At 41.5% G+C, this 21909-nt stretch overlaps 3 protein-coding genes across 3 annotated transcripts in view; 1 reads left to right on the top strand and 2 right to left on the bottom strand.

Moving 5' to 3' along the window:
- Positions 1–10887, bottom strand: part of megf6b (multiple EGF-like-domains 6b) — a gene marked incomplete at both ends in the record, with an annotated part of 56175 nt that extends 45288 nt beyond the window's left edge. Inside the window, 4 exons of the mRNA XM_079156701.1 lie at positions 996–1100; positions 8193–8302; positions 9221–9355; positions 10796–10887. Of these exons, the coding sequence (XP_079012827.1) occupies positions 996–1100; positions 8193–8302; positions 9221–9355; positions 10796–10887 (442 nt within the window). The remainder of the gene's footprint in view (positions 1–995; positions 1101–8192; positions 8303–9220; positions 9356–10795) is intronic.
- Positions 10888–14875: 3988 nt separating this feature from the next.
- akr7a3 (aldo-keto reductase family 7, member A3 (aflatoxin aldehyde reductase)) lies at positions 14876–18465 on the top strand. The gene is made up of 7 exons (XM_079183609.1): positions 14876–15210; positions 15911–16098; positions 16196–16300; positions 16569–16665; positions 17114–17213; positions 17335–17464; positions 18286–18465. Exons 1-7 carry the CDS (start codon positions 14916–14918, stop codon positions 18445–18447), a joined length of 1077 nt encoding a protein of 358 aa, XP_079039735.1. The 5' UTR covers positions 14876–14915; the 3' UTR covers positions 18448–18465.
- Positions 18466–18570: 105 nt separating this feature from the next.
- On the bottom strand, positions 18571–20844 carry mrto4 (MRT4 homolog, ribosome maturation factor). Its single transcript, XM_079183622.1, has 8 exons — positions 20761–20844; positions 20460–20518; positions 20259–20362; positions 20088–20169; positions 19927–19994; positions 19689–19840; positions 19275–19351; positions 18571–19176 (listed from the first exon to the last, which is right to left on the bottom strand). The coding sequence occupies exons 1-8, from the start codon at positions 20786–20788 to the stop codon at positions 19030–19032; spliced, it is 717 nt and encodes a 238-aa protein (XP_079039748.1). The 5' UTR covers positions 20789–20844; the 3' UTR covers positions 18571–19029.
- Positions 20845–21909: the final 1065 nt, after the last annotated feature.

Below are 21909 nucleotides of genomic sequence, written 5' to 3'. Positions count from 1 at the left end.
AACATAGCAGCCAATAGTCTTAAGCAACACCTAAATGGGCATGTGTGTTCATGGATCCACTGTCCTTAGAATTAAGTATTTTATTCAAGCATGAAGTAATCAGAAGTAAGTTAGGTCAGCTTAGCTACCACAGAAAGCTCTGATCAAATAGACGGGCTGTCAGTGCTGCAAGTCCCAAAGCTTGATCATAAGTCCTTTAACAGGAGGTGAAGGTATAGCTACAGACGTTGTGAAGCTACAGCTGTTGCACTAAAAAACTCTTTCTGAGAAAAGTACGTGCGGACGTAAGAAGTTGGTTAGTTAGAGATGAATTTGGAGCTCCTGGATGCTGGACAGAGAGCATTAAGTTAGGATAGACCTCCGGAACAAAAGGAGAGCATCATTTTCAATTGTCACCTCAGTTTGAACTTGACTTATGCAACAGAGTGTCTAGGAGGACCTAATTTTATGGACCGATGGATGATTCTGGTAAAAAAAAAAAAACGTTGACACTAGAGGAATTTCCTGTCGTGTGGTGTTATCAGAAAAACAACAGAGTCCTCCGCTGTTTTACTTCAACAGCTCAAATTTAACAATGGAGAAGCTGATAAAATGCTTGGGCTGCTGGCAAAGGAGCCAACTGCTGATGTGAGGAGATTCTCGTTCACTTGTAGAGGAAGGCGATCACTCAAACAGAGTTCAGTGGGGAGACTCGGAGACTGAAATAGAGTCTGTGAAGACTTTGTTTTTTATGAATTCCGACTTTTATTGTAACTACATACTGTATCCAGTGAAAAATGGACGTGTGTAAAAGCTTTGTATAATTGTGCAGTGTGTGACAGTATTTTATACATGATTCTCTTAGGGACATTTATTCTAACACTCTAATACCCCAAAATTGCTAGAATGGCAGATAAAAAAACAAAAATACAAAGAAGGGGCAAAGAAAGAAATAGAGATCAAACAAATGAAAAGAGATTCTGAATATGAAACATGGGCAGGGTGTTTCTACTCACCATACTGGCAGCTGGGTCCGTTGAACCCTGCAGGACAGTCACAAAGCTGAGTAGATCCGACCCGACACTGGCCCCCATTGAAGCACACACCGTAACTACACACAGCTGCACGTGTGGATGTGGACAGACAGGATGGTAGAAAAAGAGAAGGACATAAAAAAATAGTAAGTGAAACAGAGACACCTGGCTGTTTTCATGAGATGTCAACATCTTCAGTTTCAAACGATGACCTCTTTCCATCAAAGCCTTATCATCGGCCTGTTCGCTCCTGACTAAAGAGGAACCTTGATTCTCCTCCATTCACACCAACCAATGTAAGAGGAATCCACCACTTGGCTCTCTTTGAGCTGAGGCGCTGGCTTCTGGCCAAGTGAAAGACATTTCTACACTCCATGTTTAAACTCCATTTTTACAGAATCAGAGAGTTTAACATGAGTGGCGGCCACAGCTTGCATGAATTTTAAAAAGGAAAAATGGCCTCTTTACTGCACGGTAGTGAGAATGACCTGATTGATTAATTAACTGAACTTTGATCATTGTTGCAAACACTGGGTGAATCATGGGATAAAATCAGAGAGCCACAGGGTGAGCGTGGCTCATCCATCTCTTGAAGCCTGCGGCCCTGTCTCCATAAATCCCTGTACTGCTCGCGCTAGTTAAGACGGTACATTCAAAGAATCCAGGACATATAAACTAGGTAGCTTTAAACATGTGAATCCACCTCAGAGCTGAACCATCACATTCCCTACTCTAACACAAGACTCACATAAATCATGACAGTCCTTCACCTAAAAATGTGTGTGCTGAAGTCTCGCTGCCTGTGTTCTTATCTGATGTGCGTCGAGGCTAATATTCCTAAGTAAGACACAGCTGTTTAAGCCAGGCCTGTTGTTTGCACTCTACTGAGCAGAGTACAGTGTTTAGTGCCGACAGATCCAGAGGATTGATGTCTATCATTGTTTTTCGTGACTGGCAACATGAGGACACTGAGATTGAGTGAAGAAAGCCTCTGAATGCCAGTTTAACTGTGCGTCTTCGGCCAGATATGTATTTTTCTGCAGATCTAATGCAACAAGAGGCGGCATGTTCACCCATCACACCAGGCCCTACCAGTTCTGATGCCAATCCCTCTAATCAATGTGCACTGGACAGCTCACACAGAAATTAGCCAGGTTTCCCTTCAACTGTCAAGGTAATTTTACGCGTTTCCATCAACTGCTTTGGAGCGATTAAACTAGGCTGCAGTGTAGTTTGGGCAGAAGTTGGAGCTATAGGCTAAGCAAGTCTGAAATCCGCCAGTAATCCGAAGAAATAAAGGTTGCGAACCAGAAACCTAACAAGTCGGCTTGGCTAACTCATTTACAAGAGAAAAAAGGAGAGAGATCTTAAGATACTTCAAAATGAGCATAGAAATAAGTGAATGGAAACACGGCTAGTGTGAATTTAAAATAACCCTTTTCTTGCCTTCAGTATCACTTGAACCCTTCATTATGTCTGCATGTGGAGTGCAGCAAATGTAATGTTTTCAATAGTTTTCTGTATTTATGGCATTATGTTGCCCCTTTTTGTCGCTTCACATATGTTAAGATGTGCTGCTTTTCTCTATTCTATGTGGATGAGACAAAAGAAATAGAACTGAATACATCTTGAGGTCTGGGAAATTGTGACGGCCATTTTAAAAGTAATTTCAGACATTTTATGGACTACATTAGAAAGAAAACATTAGCTGCAGCCCTACTTATATACAACTATCCACCCCAGATACTTTAAACTGAGATACAATTAAAGGTACAACTGATCAGCTAAGAAACAAAAAGACGCTTTAGGCTGTGAAAATAAAAACATATTAAAGAATATCAACAGTCTGGCTTCAACCGTATCATGTAAGCAGAGGGGAATAACATATTATTTCTATGACGAGGCGCTCTCTAATAATCACAGATGAGCTGGAGTAATTCCATCCGGTAGATTCACAGAGCTCCTTGGAGACCGGCGCTCAGACTAAACATCCGCCTGTCATCTGGTTTCATCCTCAGACACCTGCTCGACAGTTGGACCATCCAGGGAGTCTACGCACACACAACCTAAAAACAGACATCAAGGCTATTTGTCACTTGTTGACTCTAAAATAAAAACACCCCAGCAAACATCAGCGGTTCCCCAAACTGAAGCACATTGTCAAATACATCCATGTTCTTGTTCTATATACCTATAAGACCAAAGTCTCGCCCTATTTGTGAAGCCGCTGAAATCCTACTCCAACAGGAAGACCATCTCACTGCTGCTAATCTGTCCATGATGACTTCCAGTCCCTCAAGACTGTGTGGCTACAGAAGCTATAATTCACTGTATTAGCTCAACATACATAACTACCCCCACTTCTGTGATTATCTAATGTGAGGGAATGATGTGGTGAAAGCTGCACATGACAGACGAGCAGAAAGAAAACATAATTCAGTGGTCAGGTTTAATTGCAAAAAGATCCAAAATCTTCGGTACAATTATGTTACCACCAGCTGTGAGAGATCAAATTATTGAGACATTACTAAATTGTGGTAGAAAATCTTAAATTAACTTAATTACCAGCTACAACGTAAAAGGTCAGATGTCTCTCAGAGTCAATTCAGGGTAGCATGGCGAAGTGACAACAAGGGGAATGTACATTCCCCCTTCTGAGATGTGAGACACACAGGATTGTTGGCAGCTAACCGGGGCATTTTTGGGCCGCCCCCATCCTGAGCTCCTTACGCTGCTTAATCTTCCCTGAAATCATTTCTTAATGTGGCATGCAGCGTGGCATAAAACTCACTCTCATCTGTCGCTGGGAATGTCTCCACTCTATTACAAAGACACCTTCTCCGAGAGGATTAGCAGCTCCCACCAAAAAAAAAGGGACAGAAGGAGCAGGGGTCAGCGACTCGTGCCGAGAAAACTGAAAAACAACGAGCAGGTGTCACCCTTACAGCTTGTGAGGGGGCCGACCACATTAGCACAGAGACAGCCCAGTGTTTGTTTAGGCTCCGTCAGATCTGTTTAACCCCTGGAGTGCGACCCAGAGGGTGACCACATTTAGGGCAATTCACAGACACAAAGGCCAGCGCTCAGGGCTCCGTTTGGTGCCACAATTGGTACGCATTGAGCCGAGCACTGTATTTTGAGGCAACAAATCATGTTTTGCTATGCAAAGGAATGTGTCATTTCAAAGAGTTTGTGTGAAAACCAGAGCCAGCTATGGTAGATGATCTCTGACAGTTCTCTTTGAAAGACTCTAAATACCATTTGAACCACACACTAGGTCGGTTTGACAAAGCAGGCACAGTAACGCTTTGCAAAGAAATGTCTGAGCATGCACAACCTTGCAATTAGAATATCTGGGGCAACCCCACATTATTCATGTGTAAATTACACAGATACTTGCGAGGGAAATACATTTTCATCCTTATTTCCAACTATGTGGATGAGAATAACATCACAAAGAGTATGCACGAATAAAAAACACCTGTCGTCAGCATTTGCATCGTACATTTCCGCTCTTTTACTCGCTCCAATGCGACAGAGATGTGGATTAAACATGATAATGGCATGCATGTCACTCAGACCAAATAGGAATCCAATAACACACATTTTAAAAACAAGCAGCTTGTTCATACCTTGTATAAGCTAGTGGCTCACGCGACTAAATTCACCGTTCCACAAAAACAACACATCTGCATCTGGACAGGAAGTCATGCGATTGCTTTAGCTCCTTGTGTCTACTTCTTGTCTTTGACGGTCGTGGTTGCTCGCCAGAATCATACTAGAATAAAAGTAATTCTACAATTTGTTCCTATTACAAGTTCTTCCAGCCAGCAAACAGACCTCAGGATGTCGAGAGTAAACTAATAATTTGGGAACAGTAGTCCCAAAAAATGTGGCCGCTTCAATTTGTTTTTAGTATTATGCTGACCTTACAACCTCTGCTGCACATTACTCATTAGATTAAAAAGGAAAACATGTCAGTGTAACCAGAGGCCGTGTTTTGATAGAAACTAAACCACCACTGTTTTTGCTGTTTTATGCATAATGTTATGTCTAAGGTTGATTTCTGTCTTTTTCTCTGTATGAGTCTGGGTCTTATTGTGATCAGCTATGCAGGATACCATCTCCACACACACACCTACACACACACACACACACACACACACACACACACACACACACACAGACCACCCATGGATAGACAGAGGACCATTTCCTCTTCTCTGGCTACTGGGCCTATTTCACATGTAGCTACCTTCGCCAACCTGCTCCAACCACAAAAGGGGGCCAGTTCCTATTCAGCAGTTAACGAGGACGACAAACTGGAGGAGACATTGTCCCTGCCCCTCAGCCCCCGTCACAAAGCTTATTGTTGCCGTCAATCAACATAACTGCTCGTTTCCACTCCCGCCTAACCACGTCCATCCTCACTCGGCCCGTGGCTCCTTGCTGAGGTAAAAAGGTTTAACTCACTGATTGAGTGGTCCTCCAAATGTTTAATTGGAGGAAGTCGCCATCACAAAGTCAAGAGTTCTTCACCTTCAGGAGAACAAGATAGTCTTGAGCCAATTGGAGTCTTTACAAAACACACAAAAGTCACAGCTGTGTTTTTTTTTTTTTTTAAAAAGGCCTTCTGCCTCCACAAGTCACCTGGCTGAATTTCTTTAGACTAGAAGTCATTAGATGTATTGTAAAAACATTGAATAGATGTGGCTCTAAGATCTTTAATATAACAGAAAATCAATCTGCAACTATTTTGAAAACTAGTAAATCATTTAGGTAATTTCTTAAGCAGAAATGTCAACCATTCTCTGGTTGCAGCTTCTCCAAGGTAAGGAGTTGCTGCATTTCTTTATTGTCTTTGCGCAATAACGCTGGAAAACATCAAAACTTGGACATAAAAGCTCTAAACCAATGCTACTGTGGAAATGGAAAACTCATAAACCTTCATAATTAAATGATGGTAGCCTGAAACAAAAAGATATGGAAAACAAGGACGGGGCCAAAATAGCATAAAATAACCAGACGTTTGCTGTGCTGGGGTATATTCTCTCTCCAAACATGTGACTGATTATAATGAGCAAAGACTGCTGGAGAGCACAACAACTGAGGCCATTCACTGCAAGACTGTGACAGGATGTCAACATCTGTACAATGGGTGGATATCGAGGCAGAAGAGAATCACAGGTGAACTATAGGAAGGACAAACTCGACTTGTAGTCACTTCCAAGCCACTGTGTGGACAACATGATTAGAGCCCCAATTCTGCTCAACTACCTCACAATAGCCAGAAGTCATTTGCCTAATTACCTTACACTGACATTTTATTAGGGAACACACACAGAGAGAAAGAGGAACAACACAAGACGGAGGGAAAACTCAGGAGTGCCAGACACTAAATCACTATCTCAAACACAAAGCATTCTCATCTTCCCAATCTCCCTTTCTTCTGGGGTTTTTTGGGGGGATTTGCTAAAGCTGTACATTCTGCAGAGCAGATTCTTCTTTTTGGATGTTGGAGGCGCTGTTGAAAACAGCCCCACAGATTGCATTGTGCTGACTGAGGTACAGTACAGATAGTGCATAGCAAAGTGCACAGGAGTGGGAGAGGGAGGATTGTGGTGTGAGCTTCCTTTTATCCTGGTTCAATGGCTCAGAGAAAAGGGTGATTAGTTTGCCCCATCTCAAAGTGCTGCCACGTCTTTGGTTACAGAGATAAAAGCCCTGCATCACGTCGAAGAGGGCAGCCATTGTCACGCGGCAAAGAGAAACAAAACCTCCTGTCTAAGTGAGGGGAAACACTGGACCGTCCTGAGGAATGCATTTTTAAGAGATGTCTTTATGGGAGTTTGAAAACAAACCAAACTCATTGCAGAGCAGACAGCGTGATGCTTCTTTGTACTGTATAATTTAATACCATAACCTTCTCTGTGGAAACAAAGAGCCCTTTGAAGAGAACATAAATGCCATAATAAGACACCGATGACAGGCACATCCAGGAGATCTTCTCTCGCTCCACATCCCAGCCACTTCCCATCTGAGAGGGCTTTCCCGGACAGTAACGGGCCTGTACTACTGGTGTCAGCGCTGGCCATTGAGCACGCGGGTCAGTTCCAGGTAGAGCAATGAGAGTAAGGAAGTGGGAACTTTCTTGTCAGTCAACCGGACAGGGGACAAACTGTTTACAGGAAGGCTTTGCCAAGGGTCTGTCTATGGTATGCAGGCTATGTGCTCTGGATCACTGGCTGTGAAATCCCATCAAAGGGGGCTTCTTGGTCTCAGCGGTGTGAAGCTAAGCTTATCCACAAGGAGATGAGCTGCTGGCAGCCCCAGTGTGACCAACAGAACTACTCTTCCATACATGGACCCGTGGATTGGAATTTACAGAGGGGAGATTCATATTTGTTTTTTTGTGCATATCAGCAGGTGGTCTCCCCAACATGACTTGATGGGTATTGTTTTGGGGGCCTTGACTGTGGTTGGTTGGGGTAAACACTGGATGGGCTTGTCTGTTTTCATATCCATAATGCAATCCTCTGACCTGCACTGCCATGTCACACGTCTGAATGAGAAGAGTGGCATGACTATATGGACGAGAGACAAAACGTAAACATGGGACCACAGCTAGAGGGGCAATGGGGTCCGTTTGGAGTTTCAATGTATTAAAGTAAATATCCCGTCTAGTAGAAGCTGTCTGCCAGACAAACTATCTGTTTAAAACTAAAGGAGCACTACAGAGCCATGACCTCACCTTAATCGTAATTGTTTTTTGCTGAGAGTAGAACAAGAAACTACAATGCAAACCTCTTTTGAGAGCGAATGTCAACACTTAAATTCTCTCAACACTTGAGATTTTTTTTTTCCCACCGTCCACATCTAAACCTTGTGGGACTGTTGTAACAACACAAGTAGTTAGGACACGGCACTGAATGATAACATCTGCTGAGGAGTCTGGATGGGCGAAGCATCTCTTGACCCTTTTGACCTTTTTCTGAAAACCTTTCATTCGGAGGTCTGTGCCAAGGGTGAGGTGATGTTTGAAGCACCCTTCCTCCAGCTGAGTCAGGAAAAGACATATTGCCTTTTAGTAAACAGACCTAACCGCAAAACCTGATAAATTAGATTTTTCCAATTGACGAGGTAGAAAGTAGTACAATCTGGATAGTTGAGGATACTTACGATACAGACAGCCTGCTTCTCCATTAAGTTGAGACCATCCAGGGCAACACTTGTACACAGTCTGATAATCCTGTCTGTAGACTTGTCTGTATGCGGTGTAGTACGCTGTCCTGTTAACATGACAAACATCAGGTTAAAAACTTCCAATCGCACCTGTTGAAGTTATAAAACAAATAGAACAAGAACTGACAAAATACAGGGTTTTTTGTTGTATTCCACTGTAAGACAGTAGTGTGTGTACAGTATATACAAAGGGATTATCTGACATTATCTGACATATCACATGTCATTTTTAATGTTTCATGTGGTTGAATACCATGAGATTAGGAAAAACAAACATGTAATCTGATCAAATGACTCACAGCCTTTTAAGTGACACACAGTATGATGTTCAGCAAACATTTTCCCAGACTTTTAAGGCGCCATTTTAAAGTGAGACTGGCAGAGTCAACTTCAGAGAACGGTGCCTATCCCTGTACTTTGGGACCCCTCTCATTGCTCCACGGTCATTACGCATTGTGGAAACACGTTTTTGTTTAAAGCGAGTAATTGTGGCTTTGGCTGCCTTCAAAGCAGCCTTTGACTTTGTAACACGGTAAATAACGGCGTGAAAGCGAGCGTGAGCAGCAAAGTGAGAAAATGTGAGGCTAAAATGTTAGCATTGGGACGCTCCATCACAGCAATGCTGGCTGCACAGACGCCTGGGTGTTAAATAGCTGGTAACCCCGATGAAGTGGGGCCGCACCTTGCACTTAACTGTGTGCGAGGTTCAAAGCCGCGATTACAGAACAAGAGCGAGAGAGGCTGAGAGGAAAGAGGAGGTCAAGGAGCTCATCGTTTGATTCTGTTTGGAGGTGGAGTCAAATGAAGGATCACACCCGCTCTGATCAATTCTTGCATGACTCATGAAGACATAATTAATACTTTTCTCTAGCCAGAGATTTAATTAGCAAAGCACTACGTCCACTGCTGGTGAAGATGGGAGTGTTTTTGTGTCGACAGACAAACAAATGAGAGGTATTACTCACCTCCTCTCGTATCCCATGCACCATGACTGTCCCACACAGCCTTGCTTCCACACTTTAACCATGCGTGTGAAGGCCTGCACACACGGCTGCCTCTGGGCGACCAGCGTCACCTCCTTCTCCACACACACATTGGGCCTGAAACAAAAGCAGTGATGAAAACACTTAAGGTGTCAAAATGTTTTTTACAGATGTACAGATGGCAGCGGGGAAATTTATGAATGCTGTGAGAAACGTTGCAGTAAAGATAGATGGGCAAAGCTTACGAGGCATTTTCTAGTAATGCCTGTGAAGGCATTACCTGTGCTGAGGTGTAAGGCTGCTTATGATGGTATATTTTAAGACTTAAGGGGAATTCCTCATACATTATCTTTCAGAACTCCAAGCCGCACAAGATGCTACCTGTAGTTTAACCTAAACCTTGTTACCTGAAAGTCTTTTAGAGGGTGCCATTGGTATGAAAGTGGCAAGGATTTCCTGTTATTTTATATCTTCTACTCCAAATGTAAAGAGAAACTAAATTTCAAGTTACTAAAGTTAAAATGTTTTAGATGTGAGCCACTGGTTTTCTGGGAAACAAAAACATATGCTGTACAATGTCTGTAAATAGTAACCACTTCACTGCACAATATTTTCAAAATAACACAAAAACATGCCACAATTTTCTAGACAATTCACACAAGACATGTATAGTGTTTTCACTGGACATAGGGTAGAACGTGCATGTTTTCACTTGTACGTACGAGACTGAATGTCAGCAGAAACAGGAGACAGCTAACATGTTTTCGCCCCCAGGTAAAACACGACAAGCCTTTCTAATTGTGATGTTTTGTCCTCCTTACGCAAAGTGTGCCTGGGTTAACAGGCAAACCTGCCACTGACGTCTTTCACATCACTTGCCGCAGCGTACTGAGGAGCCTCGTCAAAAAGAGCCCAACATGATGTTTCTACTCCGTTGGTAACACTCCAAGGACAGACAGACATACGGAGCTCAGCAGGAATCTTAAGACAACATCAAGCTGCTCTTCTCATAAACGATAGTAATCACGATCACTTCACATAACTGAAAGACCTTATTGTAAGAGACCGGGAACTGCAGAGAATATTCTCTCACATAATTCAAGCTCCTTCATATATAGAGGTTTAAAATACTGGCTCTTTGCTTTGAGGGGCTTCAAACTAACTTTGACAGAGTTAGGAATGCAGTACAGACCATCCACATGGAGCGAATGTATAATCATGTTAATTACAGTGATACTGTGCATGGAAGCCAATAAAGCCCATGATGAGAGTGCACAACAGTTAAATGAATCATCCAGCATCTAGAAAAGTGTTCACCCAGCTGGGATATCTCTAGCCAAATAAAAGTTGTTTGCCTCTGGTTGAGTCTTAAGACACACGTTTTTGAATGTGCAGGTGAACCAGCAGTTTCCTCAAACTGAAACTTCAAAGGGAATGTGAGGCTGTAACAATATCGTAGGAAAGATGAAGAGTAAACATCATCCCTAAAGAAACAGTGTACTAATAAAATAGAAGCAAGTTAAACAACAACACATAGGGAAAAAAAAGGTAACTCACATATAAGGTTGGAGATTGTTGGTGATGCCATAACGCAATGCATGAGCCTCTATAATAAATATTAGGACAAAATAAAAAACAACACTATCCATGACTCTTCTTCGTGGATCAGAGTTTTAAAAATTGAATGAATAACTCATTCATGAGTAGGTGAGTATCTCTCAGCGGTTTAACCATTCAAAAACGTAACCTAATAAATAACCAAATAAAAAAATCCGAGCACTTAACTGTGAGAAACTTGAAAAGCGCGTAAAGTATCTTCCGCGTGGAAATGATCAGCGCGTTCCAAAAAATGACCTAGCCATCACATGCGGTGCGGTTTCTCGCGCTCGGCCGGTGTGTGTGTGACACTGACGGAAAACTGCAGCTCACCGACGCTCCTTCACTGCACATGTTGGACTGACGGGCACGAAGTCGTGGAGGCTGAGCGCTTTCTGCCTCCCTCCATTGACTTGGTAATGATGGCAGGGGTTTGGGAGGGGGAGGATGGAAAGGATGTCATTTATTATTCAGAGCTTCAGCAGCTTCTGAAACACGCACACTAGACACCCTGCAGTCTGCAAAGGGCACTCACACACGGGGACATCGGAGGTTTCTTTGGGTTCAGATTTTGTTTTGGACGTCGCATCAAACGTTCCTCTTAACAGTGATTTTTAGTTCTCTTGTCTCACTCCTGCATCCTTTACTACAGTAATTTAAAGTGTTTTAAAAACGGACCAACGCAACGCCGATAACAACCCCGCAATTATCTTTAGCCTAACTGTAATATTTATATTAAGACTTACGCTATACATTTACTTTTTACATGCAGATATCCAATCCCTTCACCAATATTGCATTTATCTAGTTCAATGTGCGCGTATGACGATGAAAACAAAGCTCGTGGAGCTGAGAAATAAGCGCACATGGAGAGCAATATGTGCGCAAAGGGAGCCATCAAGAAAAACGGAGTGATATACTACCACGCGCGGAGCAACAGAGGATGTTTGGGGTTGAGTCTGAAGCAGCTCGTGGTCACTCTGCGGGGCAAACCGCTGATGGTGCGGTCACAGGGTCAGCCGCCAAGACCGACTACTGCTGCTCTCCAAACAAAGGCTTCATTGCGCGCATGTGTGTTCATGACCCTAAAGAGTCCTGGGTCACCGCTTGTACCAGCTACAGCATGTTGTTTGAATTAGATCGGATGCTCTTAGACATATCAGAGCTCATCTGAGATACGTCTGTGTTGCCAAAGTCTAGACGGAGAAAAAAATAAGTAAATTGTGTTTCACTGAAACAACAAAAGTGAGTCTTTTGATAAACACATTCATTTGTTTGTCTATTTGTGGGCCCACAAACATAAATCCATGGCCGAATTAAGCTGTAAGGAAGCCCCGAGGTAAAAAAGAAATGGAAAAAAAAAGGCCCCCCATATTCACCCCCACGTGCACTGATGCCTACAAGTACCCATCAAGTACACATAGCAGTACAAAAAACAGTAAAAAACAGTAAAAAAAACACATAATCGTCTTTGGAGCCTGTTTTGAGCAAACAATGATGGCAAGCGAACCGAGAAAGAAATCCCAACACGTGACCCGGAACTGTGTAGCTATATGTTTTAGTGCCGCGGGTCAATTTGTTTTTGTATTTTCTTCTAAGAAAATGTCATACCAACCCTGTATTAACTAATCACCATAAGTCCATAGAAGTAACTTTGTTTTATAGGCGTGTCAGTAATGTAGACAGGTTAACGACTTGGAAAGTCTAAACCGTTTTGCTAAAGATGACTCAGTCGTTATGAGAAAACTAAGCCCTTATACCCCTTAAGCCAAGAGTGGCTTCCATACTATCTTTAAAAAAAAGATAAAAAAAGATAAGACATGCACGAATGTCTGTGTTTTTGCAACTAAGAATCACAGATATCCAAACCTGTGGGATTTGGGTTGACTGTGAGCCAGTGAACCTTGCACTGGCACACGCCTAGAAAATGGATTTAAATGCTTAAATTTGGACATCTGTGGGATATGCTTTTGAGAGTACCCAGAACCATCAGTGTGCTATTACATGAAACCAGATGATGTTGAAGCAGGAGTTATGCTTTTTATTGCTTTGATAATCCCCATTTAAAATCAAAACCATTGTAAGATGTACAGCACACAAAATCACATTGGCTTTCTTAGATTTTAGAGAAAATAATGTCTTAAAGTCTGTTTCTTTACAAAAGTTGCTTTACCAAAGACAGACGATGTTTGGGAATGCGGTGTAGATTTGGTGAAAAAGTCCAGACTTCAGGATCAGGAAAAATAGGCCTCAGTTTACAAAATGTGCATTGCACATCGTTGGTGAGTTTAATTTATTCATTGCTCATTTTATGCTATTTAATTTTTATTTGTGCTTATATGTTTTCTATAAAATTGATATATTTTGCATTGCAGGGCCACCACACAGAGTTCAAATAGCGTCACAACAATAATGTTTGTCACTTAATGTAAATGTGTGTATATATGTTACTATGGCTCCTAAAATATTTTAATGCTAACATAGATGAATTACTTTTACAGCTTGTTTTAATACCTTCATGGGGGCCTTGGAGCTGTTTCTTTTTTTCCAGCCGTGCCTAATTTCATGCGCTTTTTTAAAATTAATTTTGCGCACCTACCCGTGCACACACCGTGCGTTACGGGTTTGCTACACACCCCCGGAAACGCTGCACGCTCCCGCACCCTCCTCTCTGCCACCATCTTCTGGCGCACAGGAGTTTAACTTTTGGTTTCATGTGGGCAACTTATTAACGATAACCGTTCATTAGTAATCGATTCGTTTTTAGAAACAGCTTTAATTTATTTAGTTTATTTTGTGAAGGCTGAGCAGCGCGTGTACAGACCCGCAGTCAGTCAGTGACATTGACACGTTAGTGGTGATGGTGTTATGGAAATCAACATCACATGAATCTGATACAATACACAAAAGTGTTCACTGTTGAATATGATCCTCTAAAAAATATTTTGAAAAAATTCTGGAATAATAAATACTAACGTCTGACAATTTTGACACACATGGCCCACATTTGATATTGCAATTTACTGGTGCTAATTTCCAAACGAATGTCCAATTAAGAAAATGAAGAAAACCTGTTGACACATAGTGAACCAGGGCAGTTGACCACATTGCCTGGTTGCTAATCCATGTATTGCATCCAGCAACCAGGTGCCTGAACAACTATTTCAATTAGCACTACTAAAATAATGGCATTAACTCCAAAATGTCAGCAGGCTTTCCTTTAATCGGCAACTTTCCATAACTGTGACAAAATGCCCAAATTCAATTACAGGAAACCTCAGACCATTGTGGGCCAGTAAGGATGTCTGTGTGGCAAATATATTGTGCAGATCTGAATATGTATTAATACAAATGGTGATATGCCTTACTAAAACAATATAAATAGACATTTTAAATATCATACCAGTCTAATCTTGAGGCTCTGTCTTACAGGAGCCCACAGTCAAAGTCTAGATTGTAATACCTTCAATATTTCAGACAATTGTATGGTTATATGGTGGACATTCTTCAACAAATGTGTTTAATCAAACTATTGAACTTACAGCAAACCTTGGGTTTTATTCTAGTGTAGAAACACTTGGTTTCTTAGACTCTGGGGGCTTCCAAAGGCTTCATATGAATGGTTCTTTATCCAGGATGCACTCGAAAAACTATACATTTTAATGTTTACGATACAGTATCAGTTTATCATGTCTGCAGTCTGCACGTTGATGGATGCAGGAGAAACCCATGAGCATAGTTTGTAGAAATGTATGGTAATTTACTGACACCTTGTGGTTAAAGTTATTAACTACATGCTACAGCTAGCTGCTAGAGTGACAACTGCTGCACAAATTATGCAACGAAGAAACCTGAAAAAATATTAACTTACATGTCCATAACAACAGGAAGTGGTCACAGAACCTGCACTTTGCACTGCCTGAACTACAGCCAAGCAAATAAGACATAAGCGACGTTATTCGGTCAATTCGGCCCATGTTGCGTTTTAAACCGGTTAAGTCATTTTACGACGCTCCCATATCACCACTTCCAACGACCTTTAACCCCCTAGACGCCTGCATGCTAGTTGCTTCCTAGTAGCATGCAGTGGGTAATGACAGGACGACTGTGCACACTTGGACAGAGTCACATTATCAGAGACGTGCTCACTCAGTTGCCGAGGTTTGTGTCTCGTCGAAACATGTCGTCGTGTCAAACTAAACGGCCGGTTTCCTTACTGGGAACTATGGCGTTCGGTGGACGAGCCGACGCCGAGCAGAGCTTGGACATGGTGAAGACTTTCCTGGACCGGGGACACAACCTGGTGGACACAGCCTTCATGTATATGGATGGAAAGTCGGAGACGATCATAGGGGGCATGAATCTTCCTAAAACAGGTATATCAGATGCACCCATGTTCGTAATGACTCTGCGCCGACTCAGACCGCTTTGCACAAGTGGACTAATCAAGCTCATTAGGTGCCGGGTGGTTCCCCCATGGCCCGGTTGGCACCAGCTTGGAATCATGCGTACCAAAACTGGCCCAGGCTCCCCTTTTACCAGCAATAACGAGCACTGGGCAGTGTTTTATGACTTTTTCACGGATAAAGCGTTTTAATTTGTGCTTATTGCATTTATAAGGGACCATGTACAATATTTAAGACACATGTTACCATTTGTATTTACTAGAGCAGTGGTGAAAAGTAAATAAGTACATTTACTCAAGTAATGTTACTGTACTTAAGTACAATTTTGAGGTACTTGTATTTCCATTTCCCACTGCATTCTTCACTTCACTGCATTTAACCAATAATTCTAATTACTTTGCAGATTTAAATTATTAATAGAAAATACAATCAACAAATAAATCGATGACGTAATATTATATGTTACGATACATCTTTATTAATTCCTGGAGTGAGATCCACCATGTTCCCAGCAGTTAAAGTATAATAAGTAGCTCCACCTTTATCAGCTGAAACATTACATTGAGTAAGATCAGCTACTTTTCATCTGCAGTCACTTAATAATAAAAACACTTCCACACACATCCTGTAAATGACATTTTACATTTAATTCATCGTTTCTGTGTAACAGTAAGCATGGCGACCAAGGCCAACCCCTGGGGTGGGAAGACGCTGAAGCCAGAGAGTGTGCGCTCTCAGCTGGAAACCTCCCTTCAGAGGCTGCAAACTGATAGTGTGGACCTTTTCTACCTCCATGCCCCGGACCACCAGAACCCAATCCAGGATACCCTTAGGGCCTGCAATGAACTCCACAAAGAGGCAAAGAGACCAGATACCCCACTCTCTATGAGTTATAATTTCAAACTTGATAATGTTTCATTACATTTCTAATTCATTGTGAAACTATCGCCCTCAGGGAAAATTCAAGGAGTTTGGTCTTTCAAACTATGCATCGTGGGAAGTGTCTGAAATTGCCAGCATCTGTAGACACAACAACTGGATTGTTCCCTCTGTGTATCAGGTATTCTGGCACTTTAAAAAAAAAAAAATCTGTTTAATTTCCAATCGTCACTAAATGTATGTCCACGTGGCATTGCTCCATGTAAGTGCCTGTGATAAATCTTTTGTGCAAATGCTTATCAAGAATTACAAAAGTTTATATTACGGAGAGAAACCTTAAATATCCTTCATAGCATAGAGAAAGTCAAGGTGGCCCCAATGGATTTCCCATCTCAATTTAATCTGACTATTTTCTGTACCCTAACTTAGACTCTTGAAACCTTTCACAGGGGATGTACAATGCCACTACAAGACAGGTAGAGACCGAGTTGCTGCCATGTCTGAGATACTATGGAATGAGATTCTACGCGTACAATCCTCTAGCAGGTGCATTTCTTCTGTCCTTGCAGTCGCTACTTGAAAAGTAGAAACTTATCGTGGGTGATAAATGGTGCTGAAAAGATGAATCCTTATGATTTTGTTGATCCCCTGAGTTTGACTCTGGCACCACCATGAGGTTGACATTAGTGGTTTGAGAGAAATGTCTCAACTATACTTACTATTGGATTGCAATACAATTTGGTACAGACATCCATGTTGACCTCAGGATTAATAGTGATCACTTTGGTGATCCTTTAACTTTTCATCCAGCAACATGTTAGCATACTGACATTAGCGTTTACTGTAGCTCAAAGCGTCACTGTGCCTTCGTCCGGCCTCACAGAGCCGCTACCATAAACTGCAGTCTTCTTGAGTGAGTGACAATATTGAGTGCATAAATAGTAGAATCCTAGATCAGTTTAACTCGAATTCTGACATTACTCCTCCTCTGCAGGTGGCCTTTTGACAGGAAAGCACCATTACCAAGACAGAGATGGTTCCCAGCCTGCAGGACGTTTCTTTGGTAACGAATGGGCTGCAGCATACAGGGACAGGTGAACCACCAGCCGTTTGCTTTTGAGATTTTTTTCCAACCACTCTCTTGTTTTAAGTTGTTGCATGTAAGGGATTTCTGCATGTCTGCACTCATGCACATTGTCAACCTCTTCTCTTCAGATACTGGAAGCAGAGTCACTTTGAGGCAATAGACTTGGTACTGAAGGCATTGGAGACAGCGTACGGCTCAGAGAAACCCTCTCTGACTTCTGCTGCCATGCGCTGGATGTACCACCACTCCCAACTTAAGGTACTTAGTGTGAATTTATCACTGCAGTAGCATGAGATCATGTTTTGTCATCATCATCTTCCCACAAGGGCGACTGTTGCTCAGTGGTAGAGCAGTGTCGTCCTTCAATCAGAGGATCTGCTGTTCGATTCCCGGCTCCACTAGTCCATGTCGATGTGTCCTTGGGCAAGACACTTAACCCCAAACTGCTCCCGTAGGCTGTCCCTGCAGTGTATGAATGATTAGATAGTCCTGATGGGCATGCGACCTTGCATGGTAGCACCTGCCATCAGTGTACGACTGAGTGAATGATGACATGTACTGTTAAAGCGCTTTGAGTGCTCGGAAGACTAGGAAAGTGCAATACAAGTTCATTTATGAGATTAGGAATTGTATCTGTAGGGTTAAACGCAGATATCTTACTTTGCACAATATTTTATTTATTTTTACTTAAAGGAATTTGACTAATTTAAAATGTTTAGTCATGCAGCAGCATTTAGTCTAAATAATTTAAACACTTGTCAGTTCTGTATTAATAATCAGTAGTTAAATAAACTAAGCATTTATGTTCCAACTGCACAAATTATTTGAGTATTCAACCAACGTACTGGCTAATTGTAGAATTATAGGTAGTCATGATTTGTGCATATTAACCATTTGTTAATACCAAAATCCTGGCTTTTTCATCTGTTTACTGGTTAGTTGTTGTATATTTAGCCTCAACACTAAAGTCAAAGGCTGTATTTGGTGCTTACAGTAGCTGGAAAATGTTATATCAGCCAACAATTTAAAATTAAACTTGTAATTTTTCTCTTCGACTAAAACAATGTCTTCTGTTACAGGGGGATCTTGGCGATGGCGTCATCATTGGCATGTCAAGTATAGAGCAACTTCAGCAAAACCTGGCTGCTGCAGAGGAGGGTCCTCTAGATGAGAGAGTGGTCGCCTCCTTCCACGAGGCCTGGAATCTCGTAGCCCACGAGTGTCCAAGCTACTTCCGCTAAAGAGCTAAAATCTGCCAGTTCAATCTAATTTCATCCAAGATAATAGAAAAGAAATCTGCTAAAGATATTTCACTCACGTCTAGGTTTTATTTTGTATGAATGAATCAATTGGAGACCAGTAAATAATGTCAAAAGCACTTCATTGATGTACAAATGTAAAAATTAAAACTTTCAAGATTTATTTTTCAGGGGAAAAAAAAAAATTCTGGAGTCTGCCTTAATTACTGTTACATAAAAAATTAAACCAATTTTCTCAGAAACTGTTTTTTCTCACTTAACACATGAAAATGTGCTCATTTGTTTTGGCTTAATGGCAAAATACTTGCATGCAATACCAACATTAGTATTAGTATATGTTTTTTACCAAAACAAGTGACATCCACATGATTACATGTTTACTGAACAACAACTCAGTCCAAAGCTATATTCAAGGTGAAGTTCATGTTTTGGGACAGAAATAGTACAGAGAAGAGAGATGACAGACTCCAGGGGCAGCACTGGCAGTCAGGGCGAATGGTTTCCACACCAATGTCCCTCTGCTGCTGAAGGCCGGCAAAAACTACTTCTGCCCTCGCAGATGTTTCATTCTGCATCTTCTCCGTCGTCTCCCTCTTCATTCTCCTGCATGGGCTCTACCTCACCAGAAACCTTCTCAAACTCGCCCGTTTCTGAGTTCCACATACATTTGATCTGCACCTTGAATTCTGCCATCTCGACGCCAAAGAGTTTCTACGGAGCCAATTTGAGAAGATCAGTCAGACACAAATGCAACACAGTTCTGGATGTCACGGGCAAAATGTTTTGTAGTCAAAGAGTCCAGAACTCACCAGAATACGAGCCTGCTCGGGAGTGAGCGTGTCTCCATCCTTACAGACTTCATGGTCCTTCAGCAGTGTCACCACGCCTTTAATAACACATGATACAAAATGTGATTATTACATATCCAACTAACTGGTATGGGAAAAAGGATTCCTGTTAAGAGTGTCAATGGCTATTGTTCAGAGAAGAAAGGGGTTTCACTCAAACATGTTTAAAGGATGAAGCTAATACTAGCCAACGCCTGATAAAGCAAATTCCTCTGTGCTATAGATTTATTGTTTACAAAACTATTAAAAACATCAGTGAGCCACACTGTTGCAGTGGGGAAGTCAGAAAACAAAGAAATGTACTTTTACATTGTTGGTTTTGGTCTTTACGGGGGATTTGATAACAATAATGCCAGTCATAACCTGTTATTATACCTTTCTTGAGAGCAGTAGGAAGTCCTAGTTGTCTCAACTGGGGCTCCATTGAGTGAGGAAACTGTTCAAGGGGTCCCTCATCCAGAGTTGTGTTCATCTGTGCACGGTTGCCTGACCGTGCATAATCCATCTCTTTGAAATGATCAAAATACCTGTGGACAGAGAACACCACTTACTTAACTATTTAACAGTATTTGGAGAATAACTGAAATAGTGCATTAAGTGAAGCCCAACTTACTCTTGTACCTCATCCTTTGTTTTATTAGTGAATAGCACTCCCACTTCCCCTCGCAGATACTTGCTGACCTGCACATTATCAAAAGGCAGTAAAAACAAATCAGTCTTTGCAATAGAGTATGACATTTTCTGGCTGATCACCACACTTAAGAGCACACATACCTTGTGCAAATTATCTTTGTATTCGTCTGTTTCTCCTTTACCCAGGGCAACCACCATTACTTTATTTTTTCCGAAGAAGAATCTGTGGAAGATTGAGAGTCAAGCATCTTTACTAAGACACTTGTTAAATTAATATGAAAAAACAAAACAATAAATGAGCAGACAGGTTACCTGCTGTGTTTCCATGCCGTCCTGATATCTTTCAGTTTGTTATTCCTCATATTGTCTACAGAGAATACGAACAAGTGTCTGTACGTGTCCACACATTTCCGGAACTAAAAACACAAACAGATGGAGAATTTAGAGCGAAACATGTCAGCAGCTTCAGCTAACCCTGGTTAGCATAGCACACAGCTGTGGCAGGACACTCACCTCCTCGATTAATTTCTGTTTTGACTCCAGCCCTTTCTTGGCTGTTTTCGTTAACGAAACTGAGGGGAAGATCAGGGGGAAAGCAGTCAATTAGCAATGAGTTTGATTAATATCAGCAAGCAGGTAGCTGTTACAAACGCTCCATGTTGCCGTTTCCCCCAGAAGGAGAAGCTAACGTTAGCTTGTTCACTAACTTACGTCAATTTTCAGTTGTCGAGCACACATGTTACATACAATCAACCAGTTAAAAAACTCAGCCGCTTAACGAGTTTGTCCACATTGTAATTTTATGTTTACTTACTTTTCTTGTCTCTCTTTGACTTCGGCATGGTTTCCTCTCACGATGGCAGAGCAGCAGACGCACACGTGAAGTAAAAGGACCCCAAATGTTTCGGTGTGGTGAAGGCGACCATGTGGTGCCTGACTACAAAAATAAAAGAAGACCGTTTAGTCAAAATGTATGCTGGTATGCATACATGAACTACTGCTCCACAACACAACATACGAGTCATGTCTGGGTCATGTTAGCTTCATTTATGTTCCTTATTTCTTCATTTTTAAACTGAGTCAACGCAATGACATGCGAAAGGAGCATTACATCACTTTCAAAAATACAACTTTCTCAAAGATCCCCTTTTCCATTTTGATTCTACCAAGACATTTTCTAGTAGTATTAGAACTATGTCGCAGATTCACTTGGGTACATTTACAAAATGTTGGCAGTCAGGAGTCTCAAGACATTTGCCCCTCTTGCCCTGTGAGTAGCCTAAGGATTGCATGAAGAGAAACTATATAGGCCCACAGTATAATACCAAGGCCAGCTACATCAATGTACTTGATGTGCTTTATTAATTCAAATTAATGCAACTGCAAAAAGTTGTACTGCAGCTTCTTTATATTTCTGAGAAAAGTGAATGTATGTATACAGTGTATGACTTGTATATACACAGGCTATAACCTAGATGCACTTATTTATATTTAAGTATGTAAAATATAGCCTATCATGAGCAATATATAAACATAACATCTGAAATATTGTTCATTACAAGGCAATTGAAATGTGTCTTTGAAGTATAAACAGCACACAGGAGTGGACCAATAGCCTGTACACACAGATGAATACATTATTCCCTAAAATATATAGTTATAAAATAGATTATAGAATACACTTAAAAACAGGCTATTGCTATTATATAGTGAGTCCCACGTACATTTTGTATGTGTTATTGATGCTTTATATTTTGAGAAATGATTCAGCTGTTAACTGTGGGCTCATAACAAGTTAGAAACCTAAATGCATGAATAATATATGTACAACTATATGAATTTCAAATGCACTGTTGTTCCTCCGGGCTACTTTATCCTATTAACCAGGCTTATGTTCATACCCACAGCCAGGACGTGGTCCTCTCGTCGCTGTCGAGAGAAACGCGCGAGAGAAAAAGGGGGA

The sequence above is a fragment of the Pholis gunnellus genome (assembly GCF_910591455.1).
Source record: "Pholis gunnellus genome assembly, chromosome: 3".
NCBI classification, from domain to species: Eukaryota; Metazoa; Chordata; class Actinopteri; order Perciformes; family Pholidae; genus Pholis; species Pholis gunnellus.
Note: the sequence above shows the minus strand (reverse complement) of the source record. Positions and strands in the feature narration are given on the sequence as shown.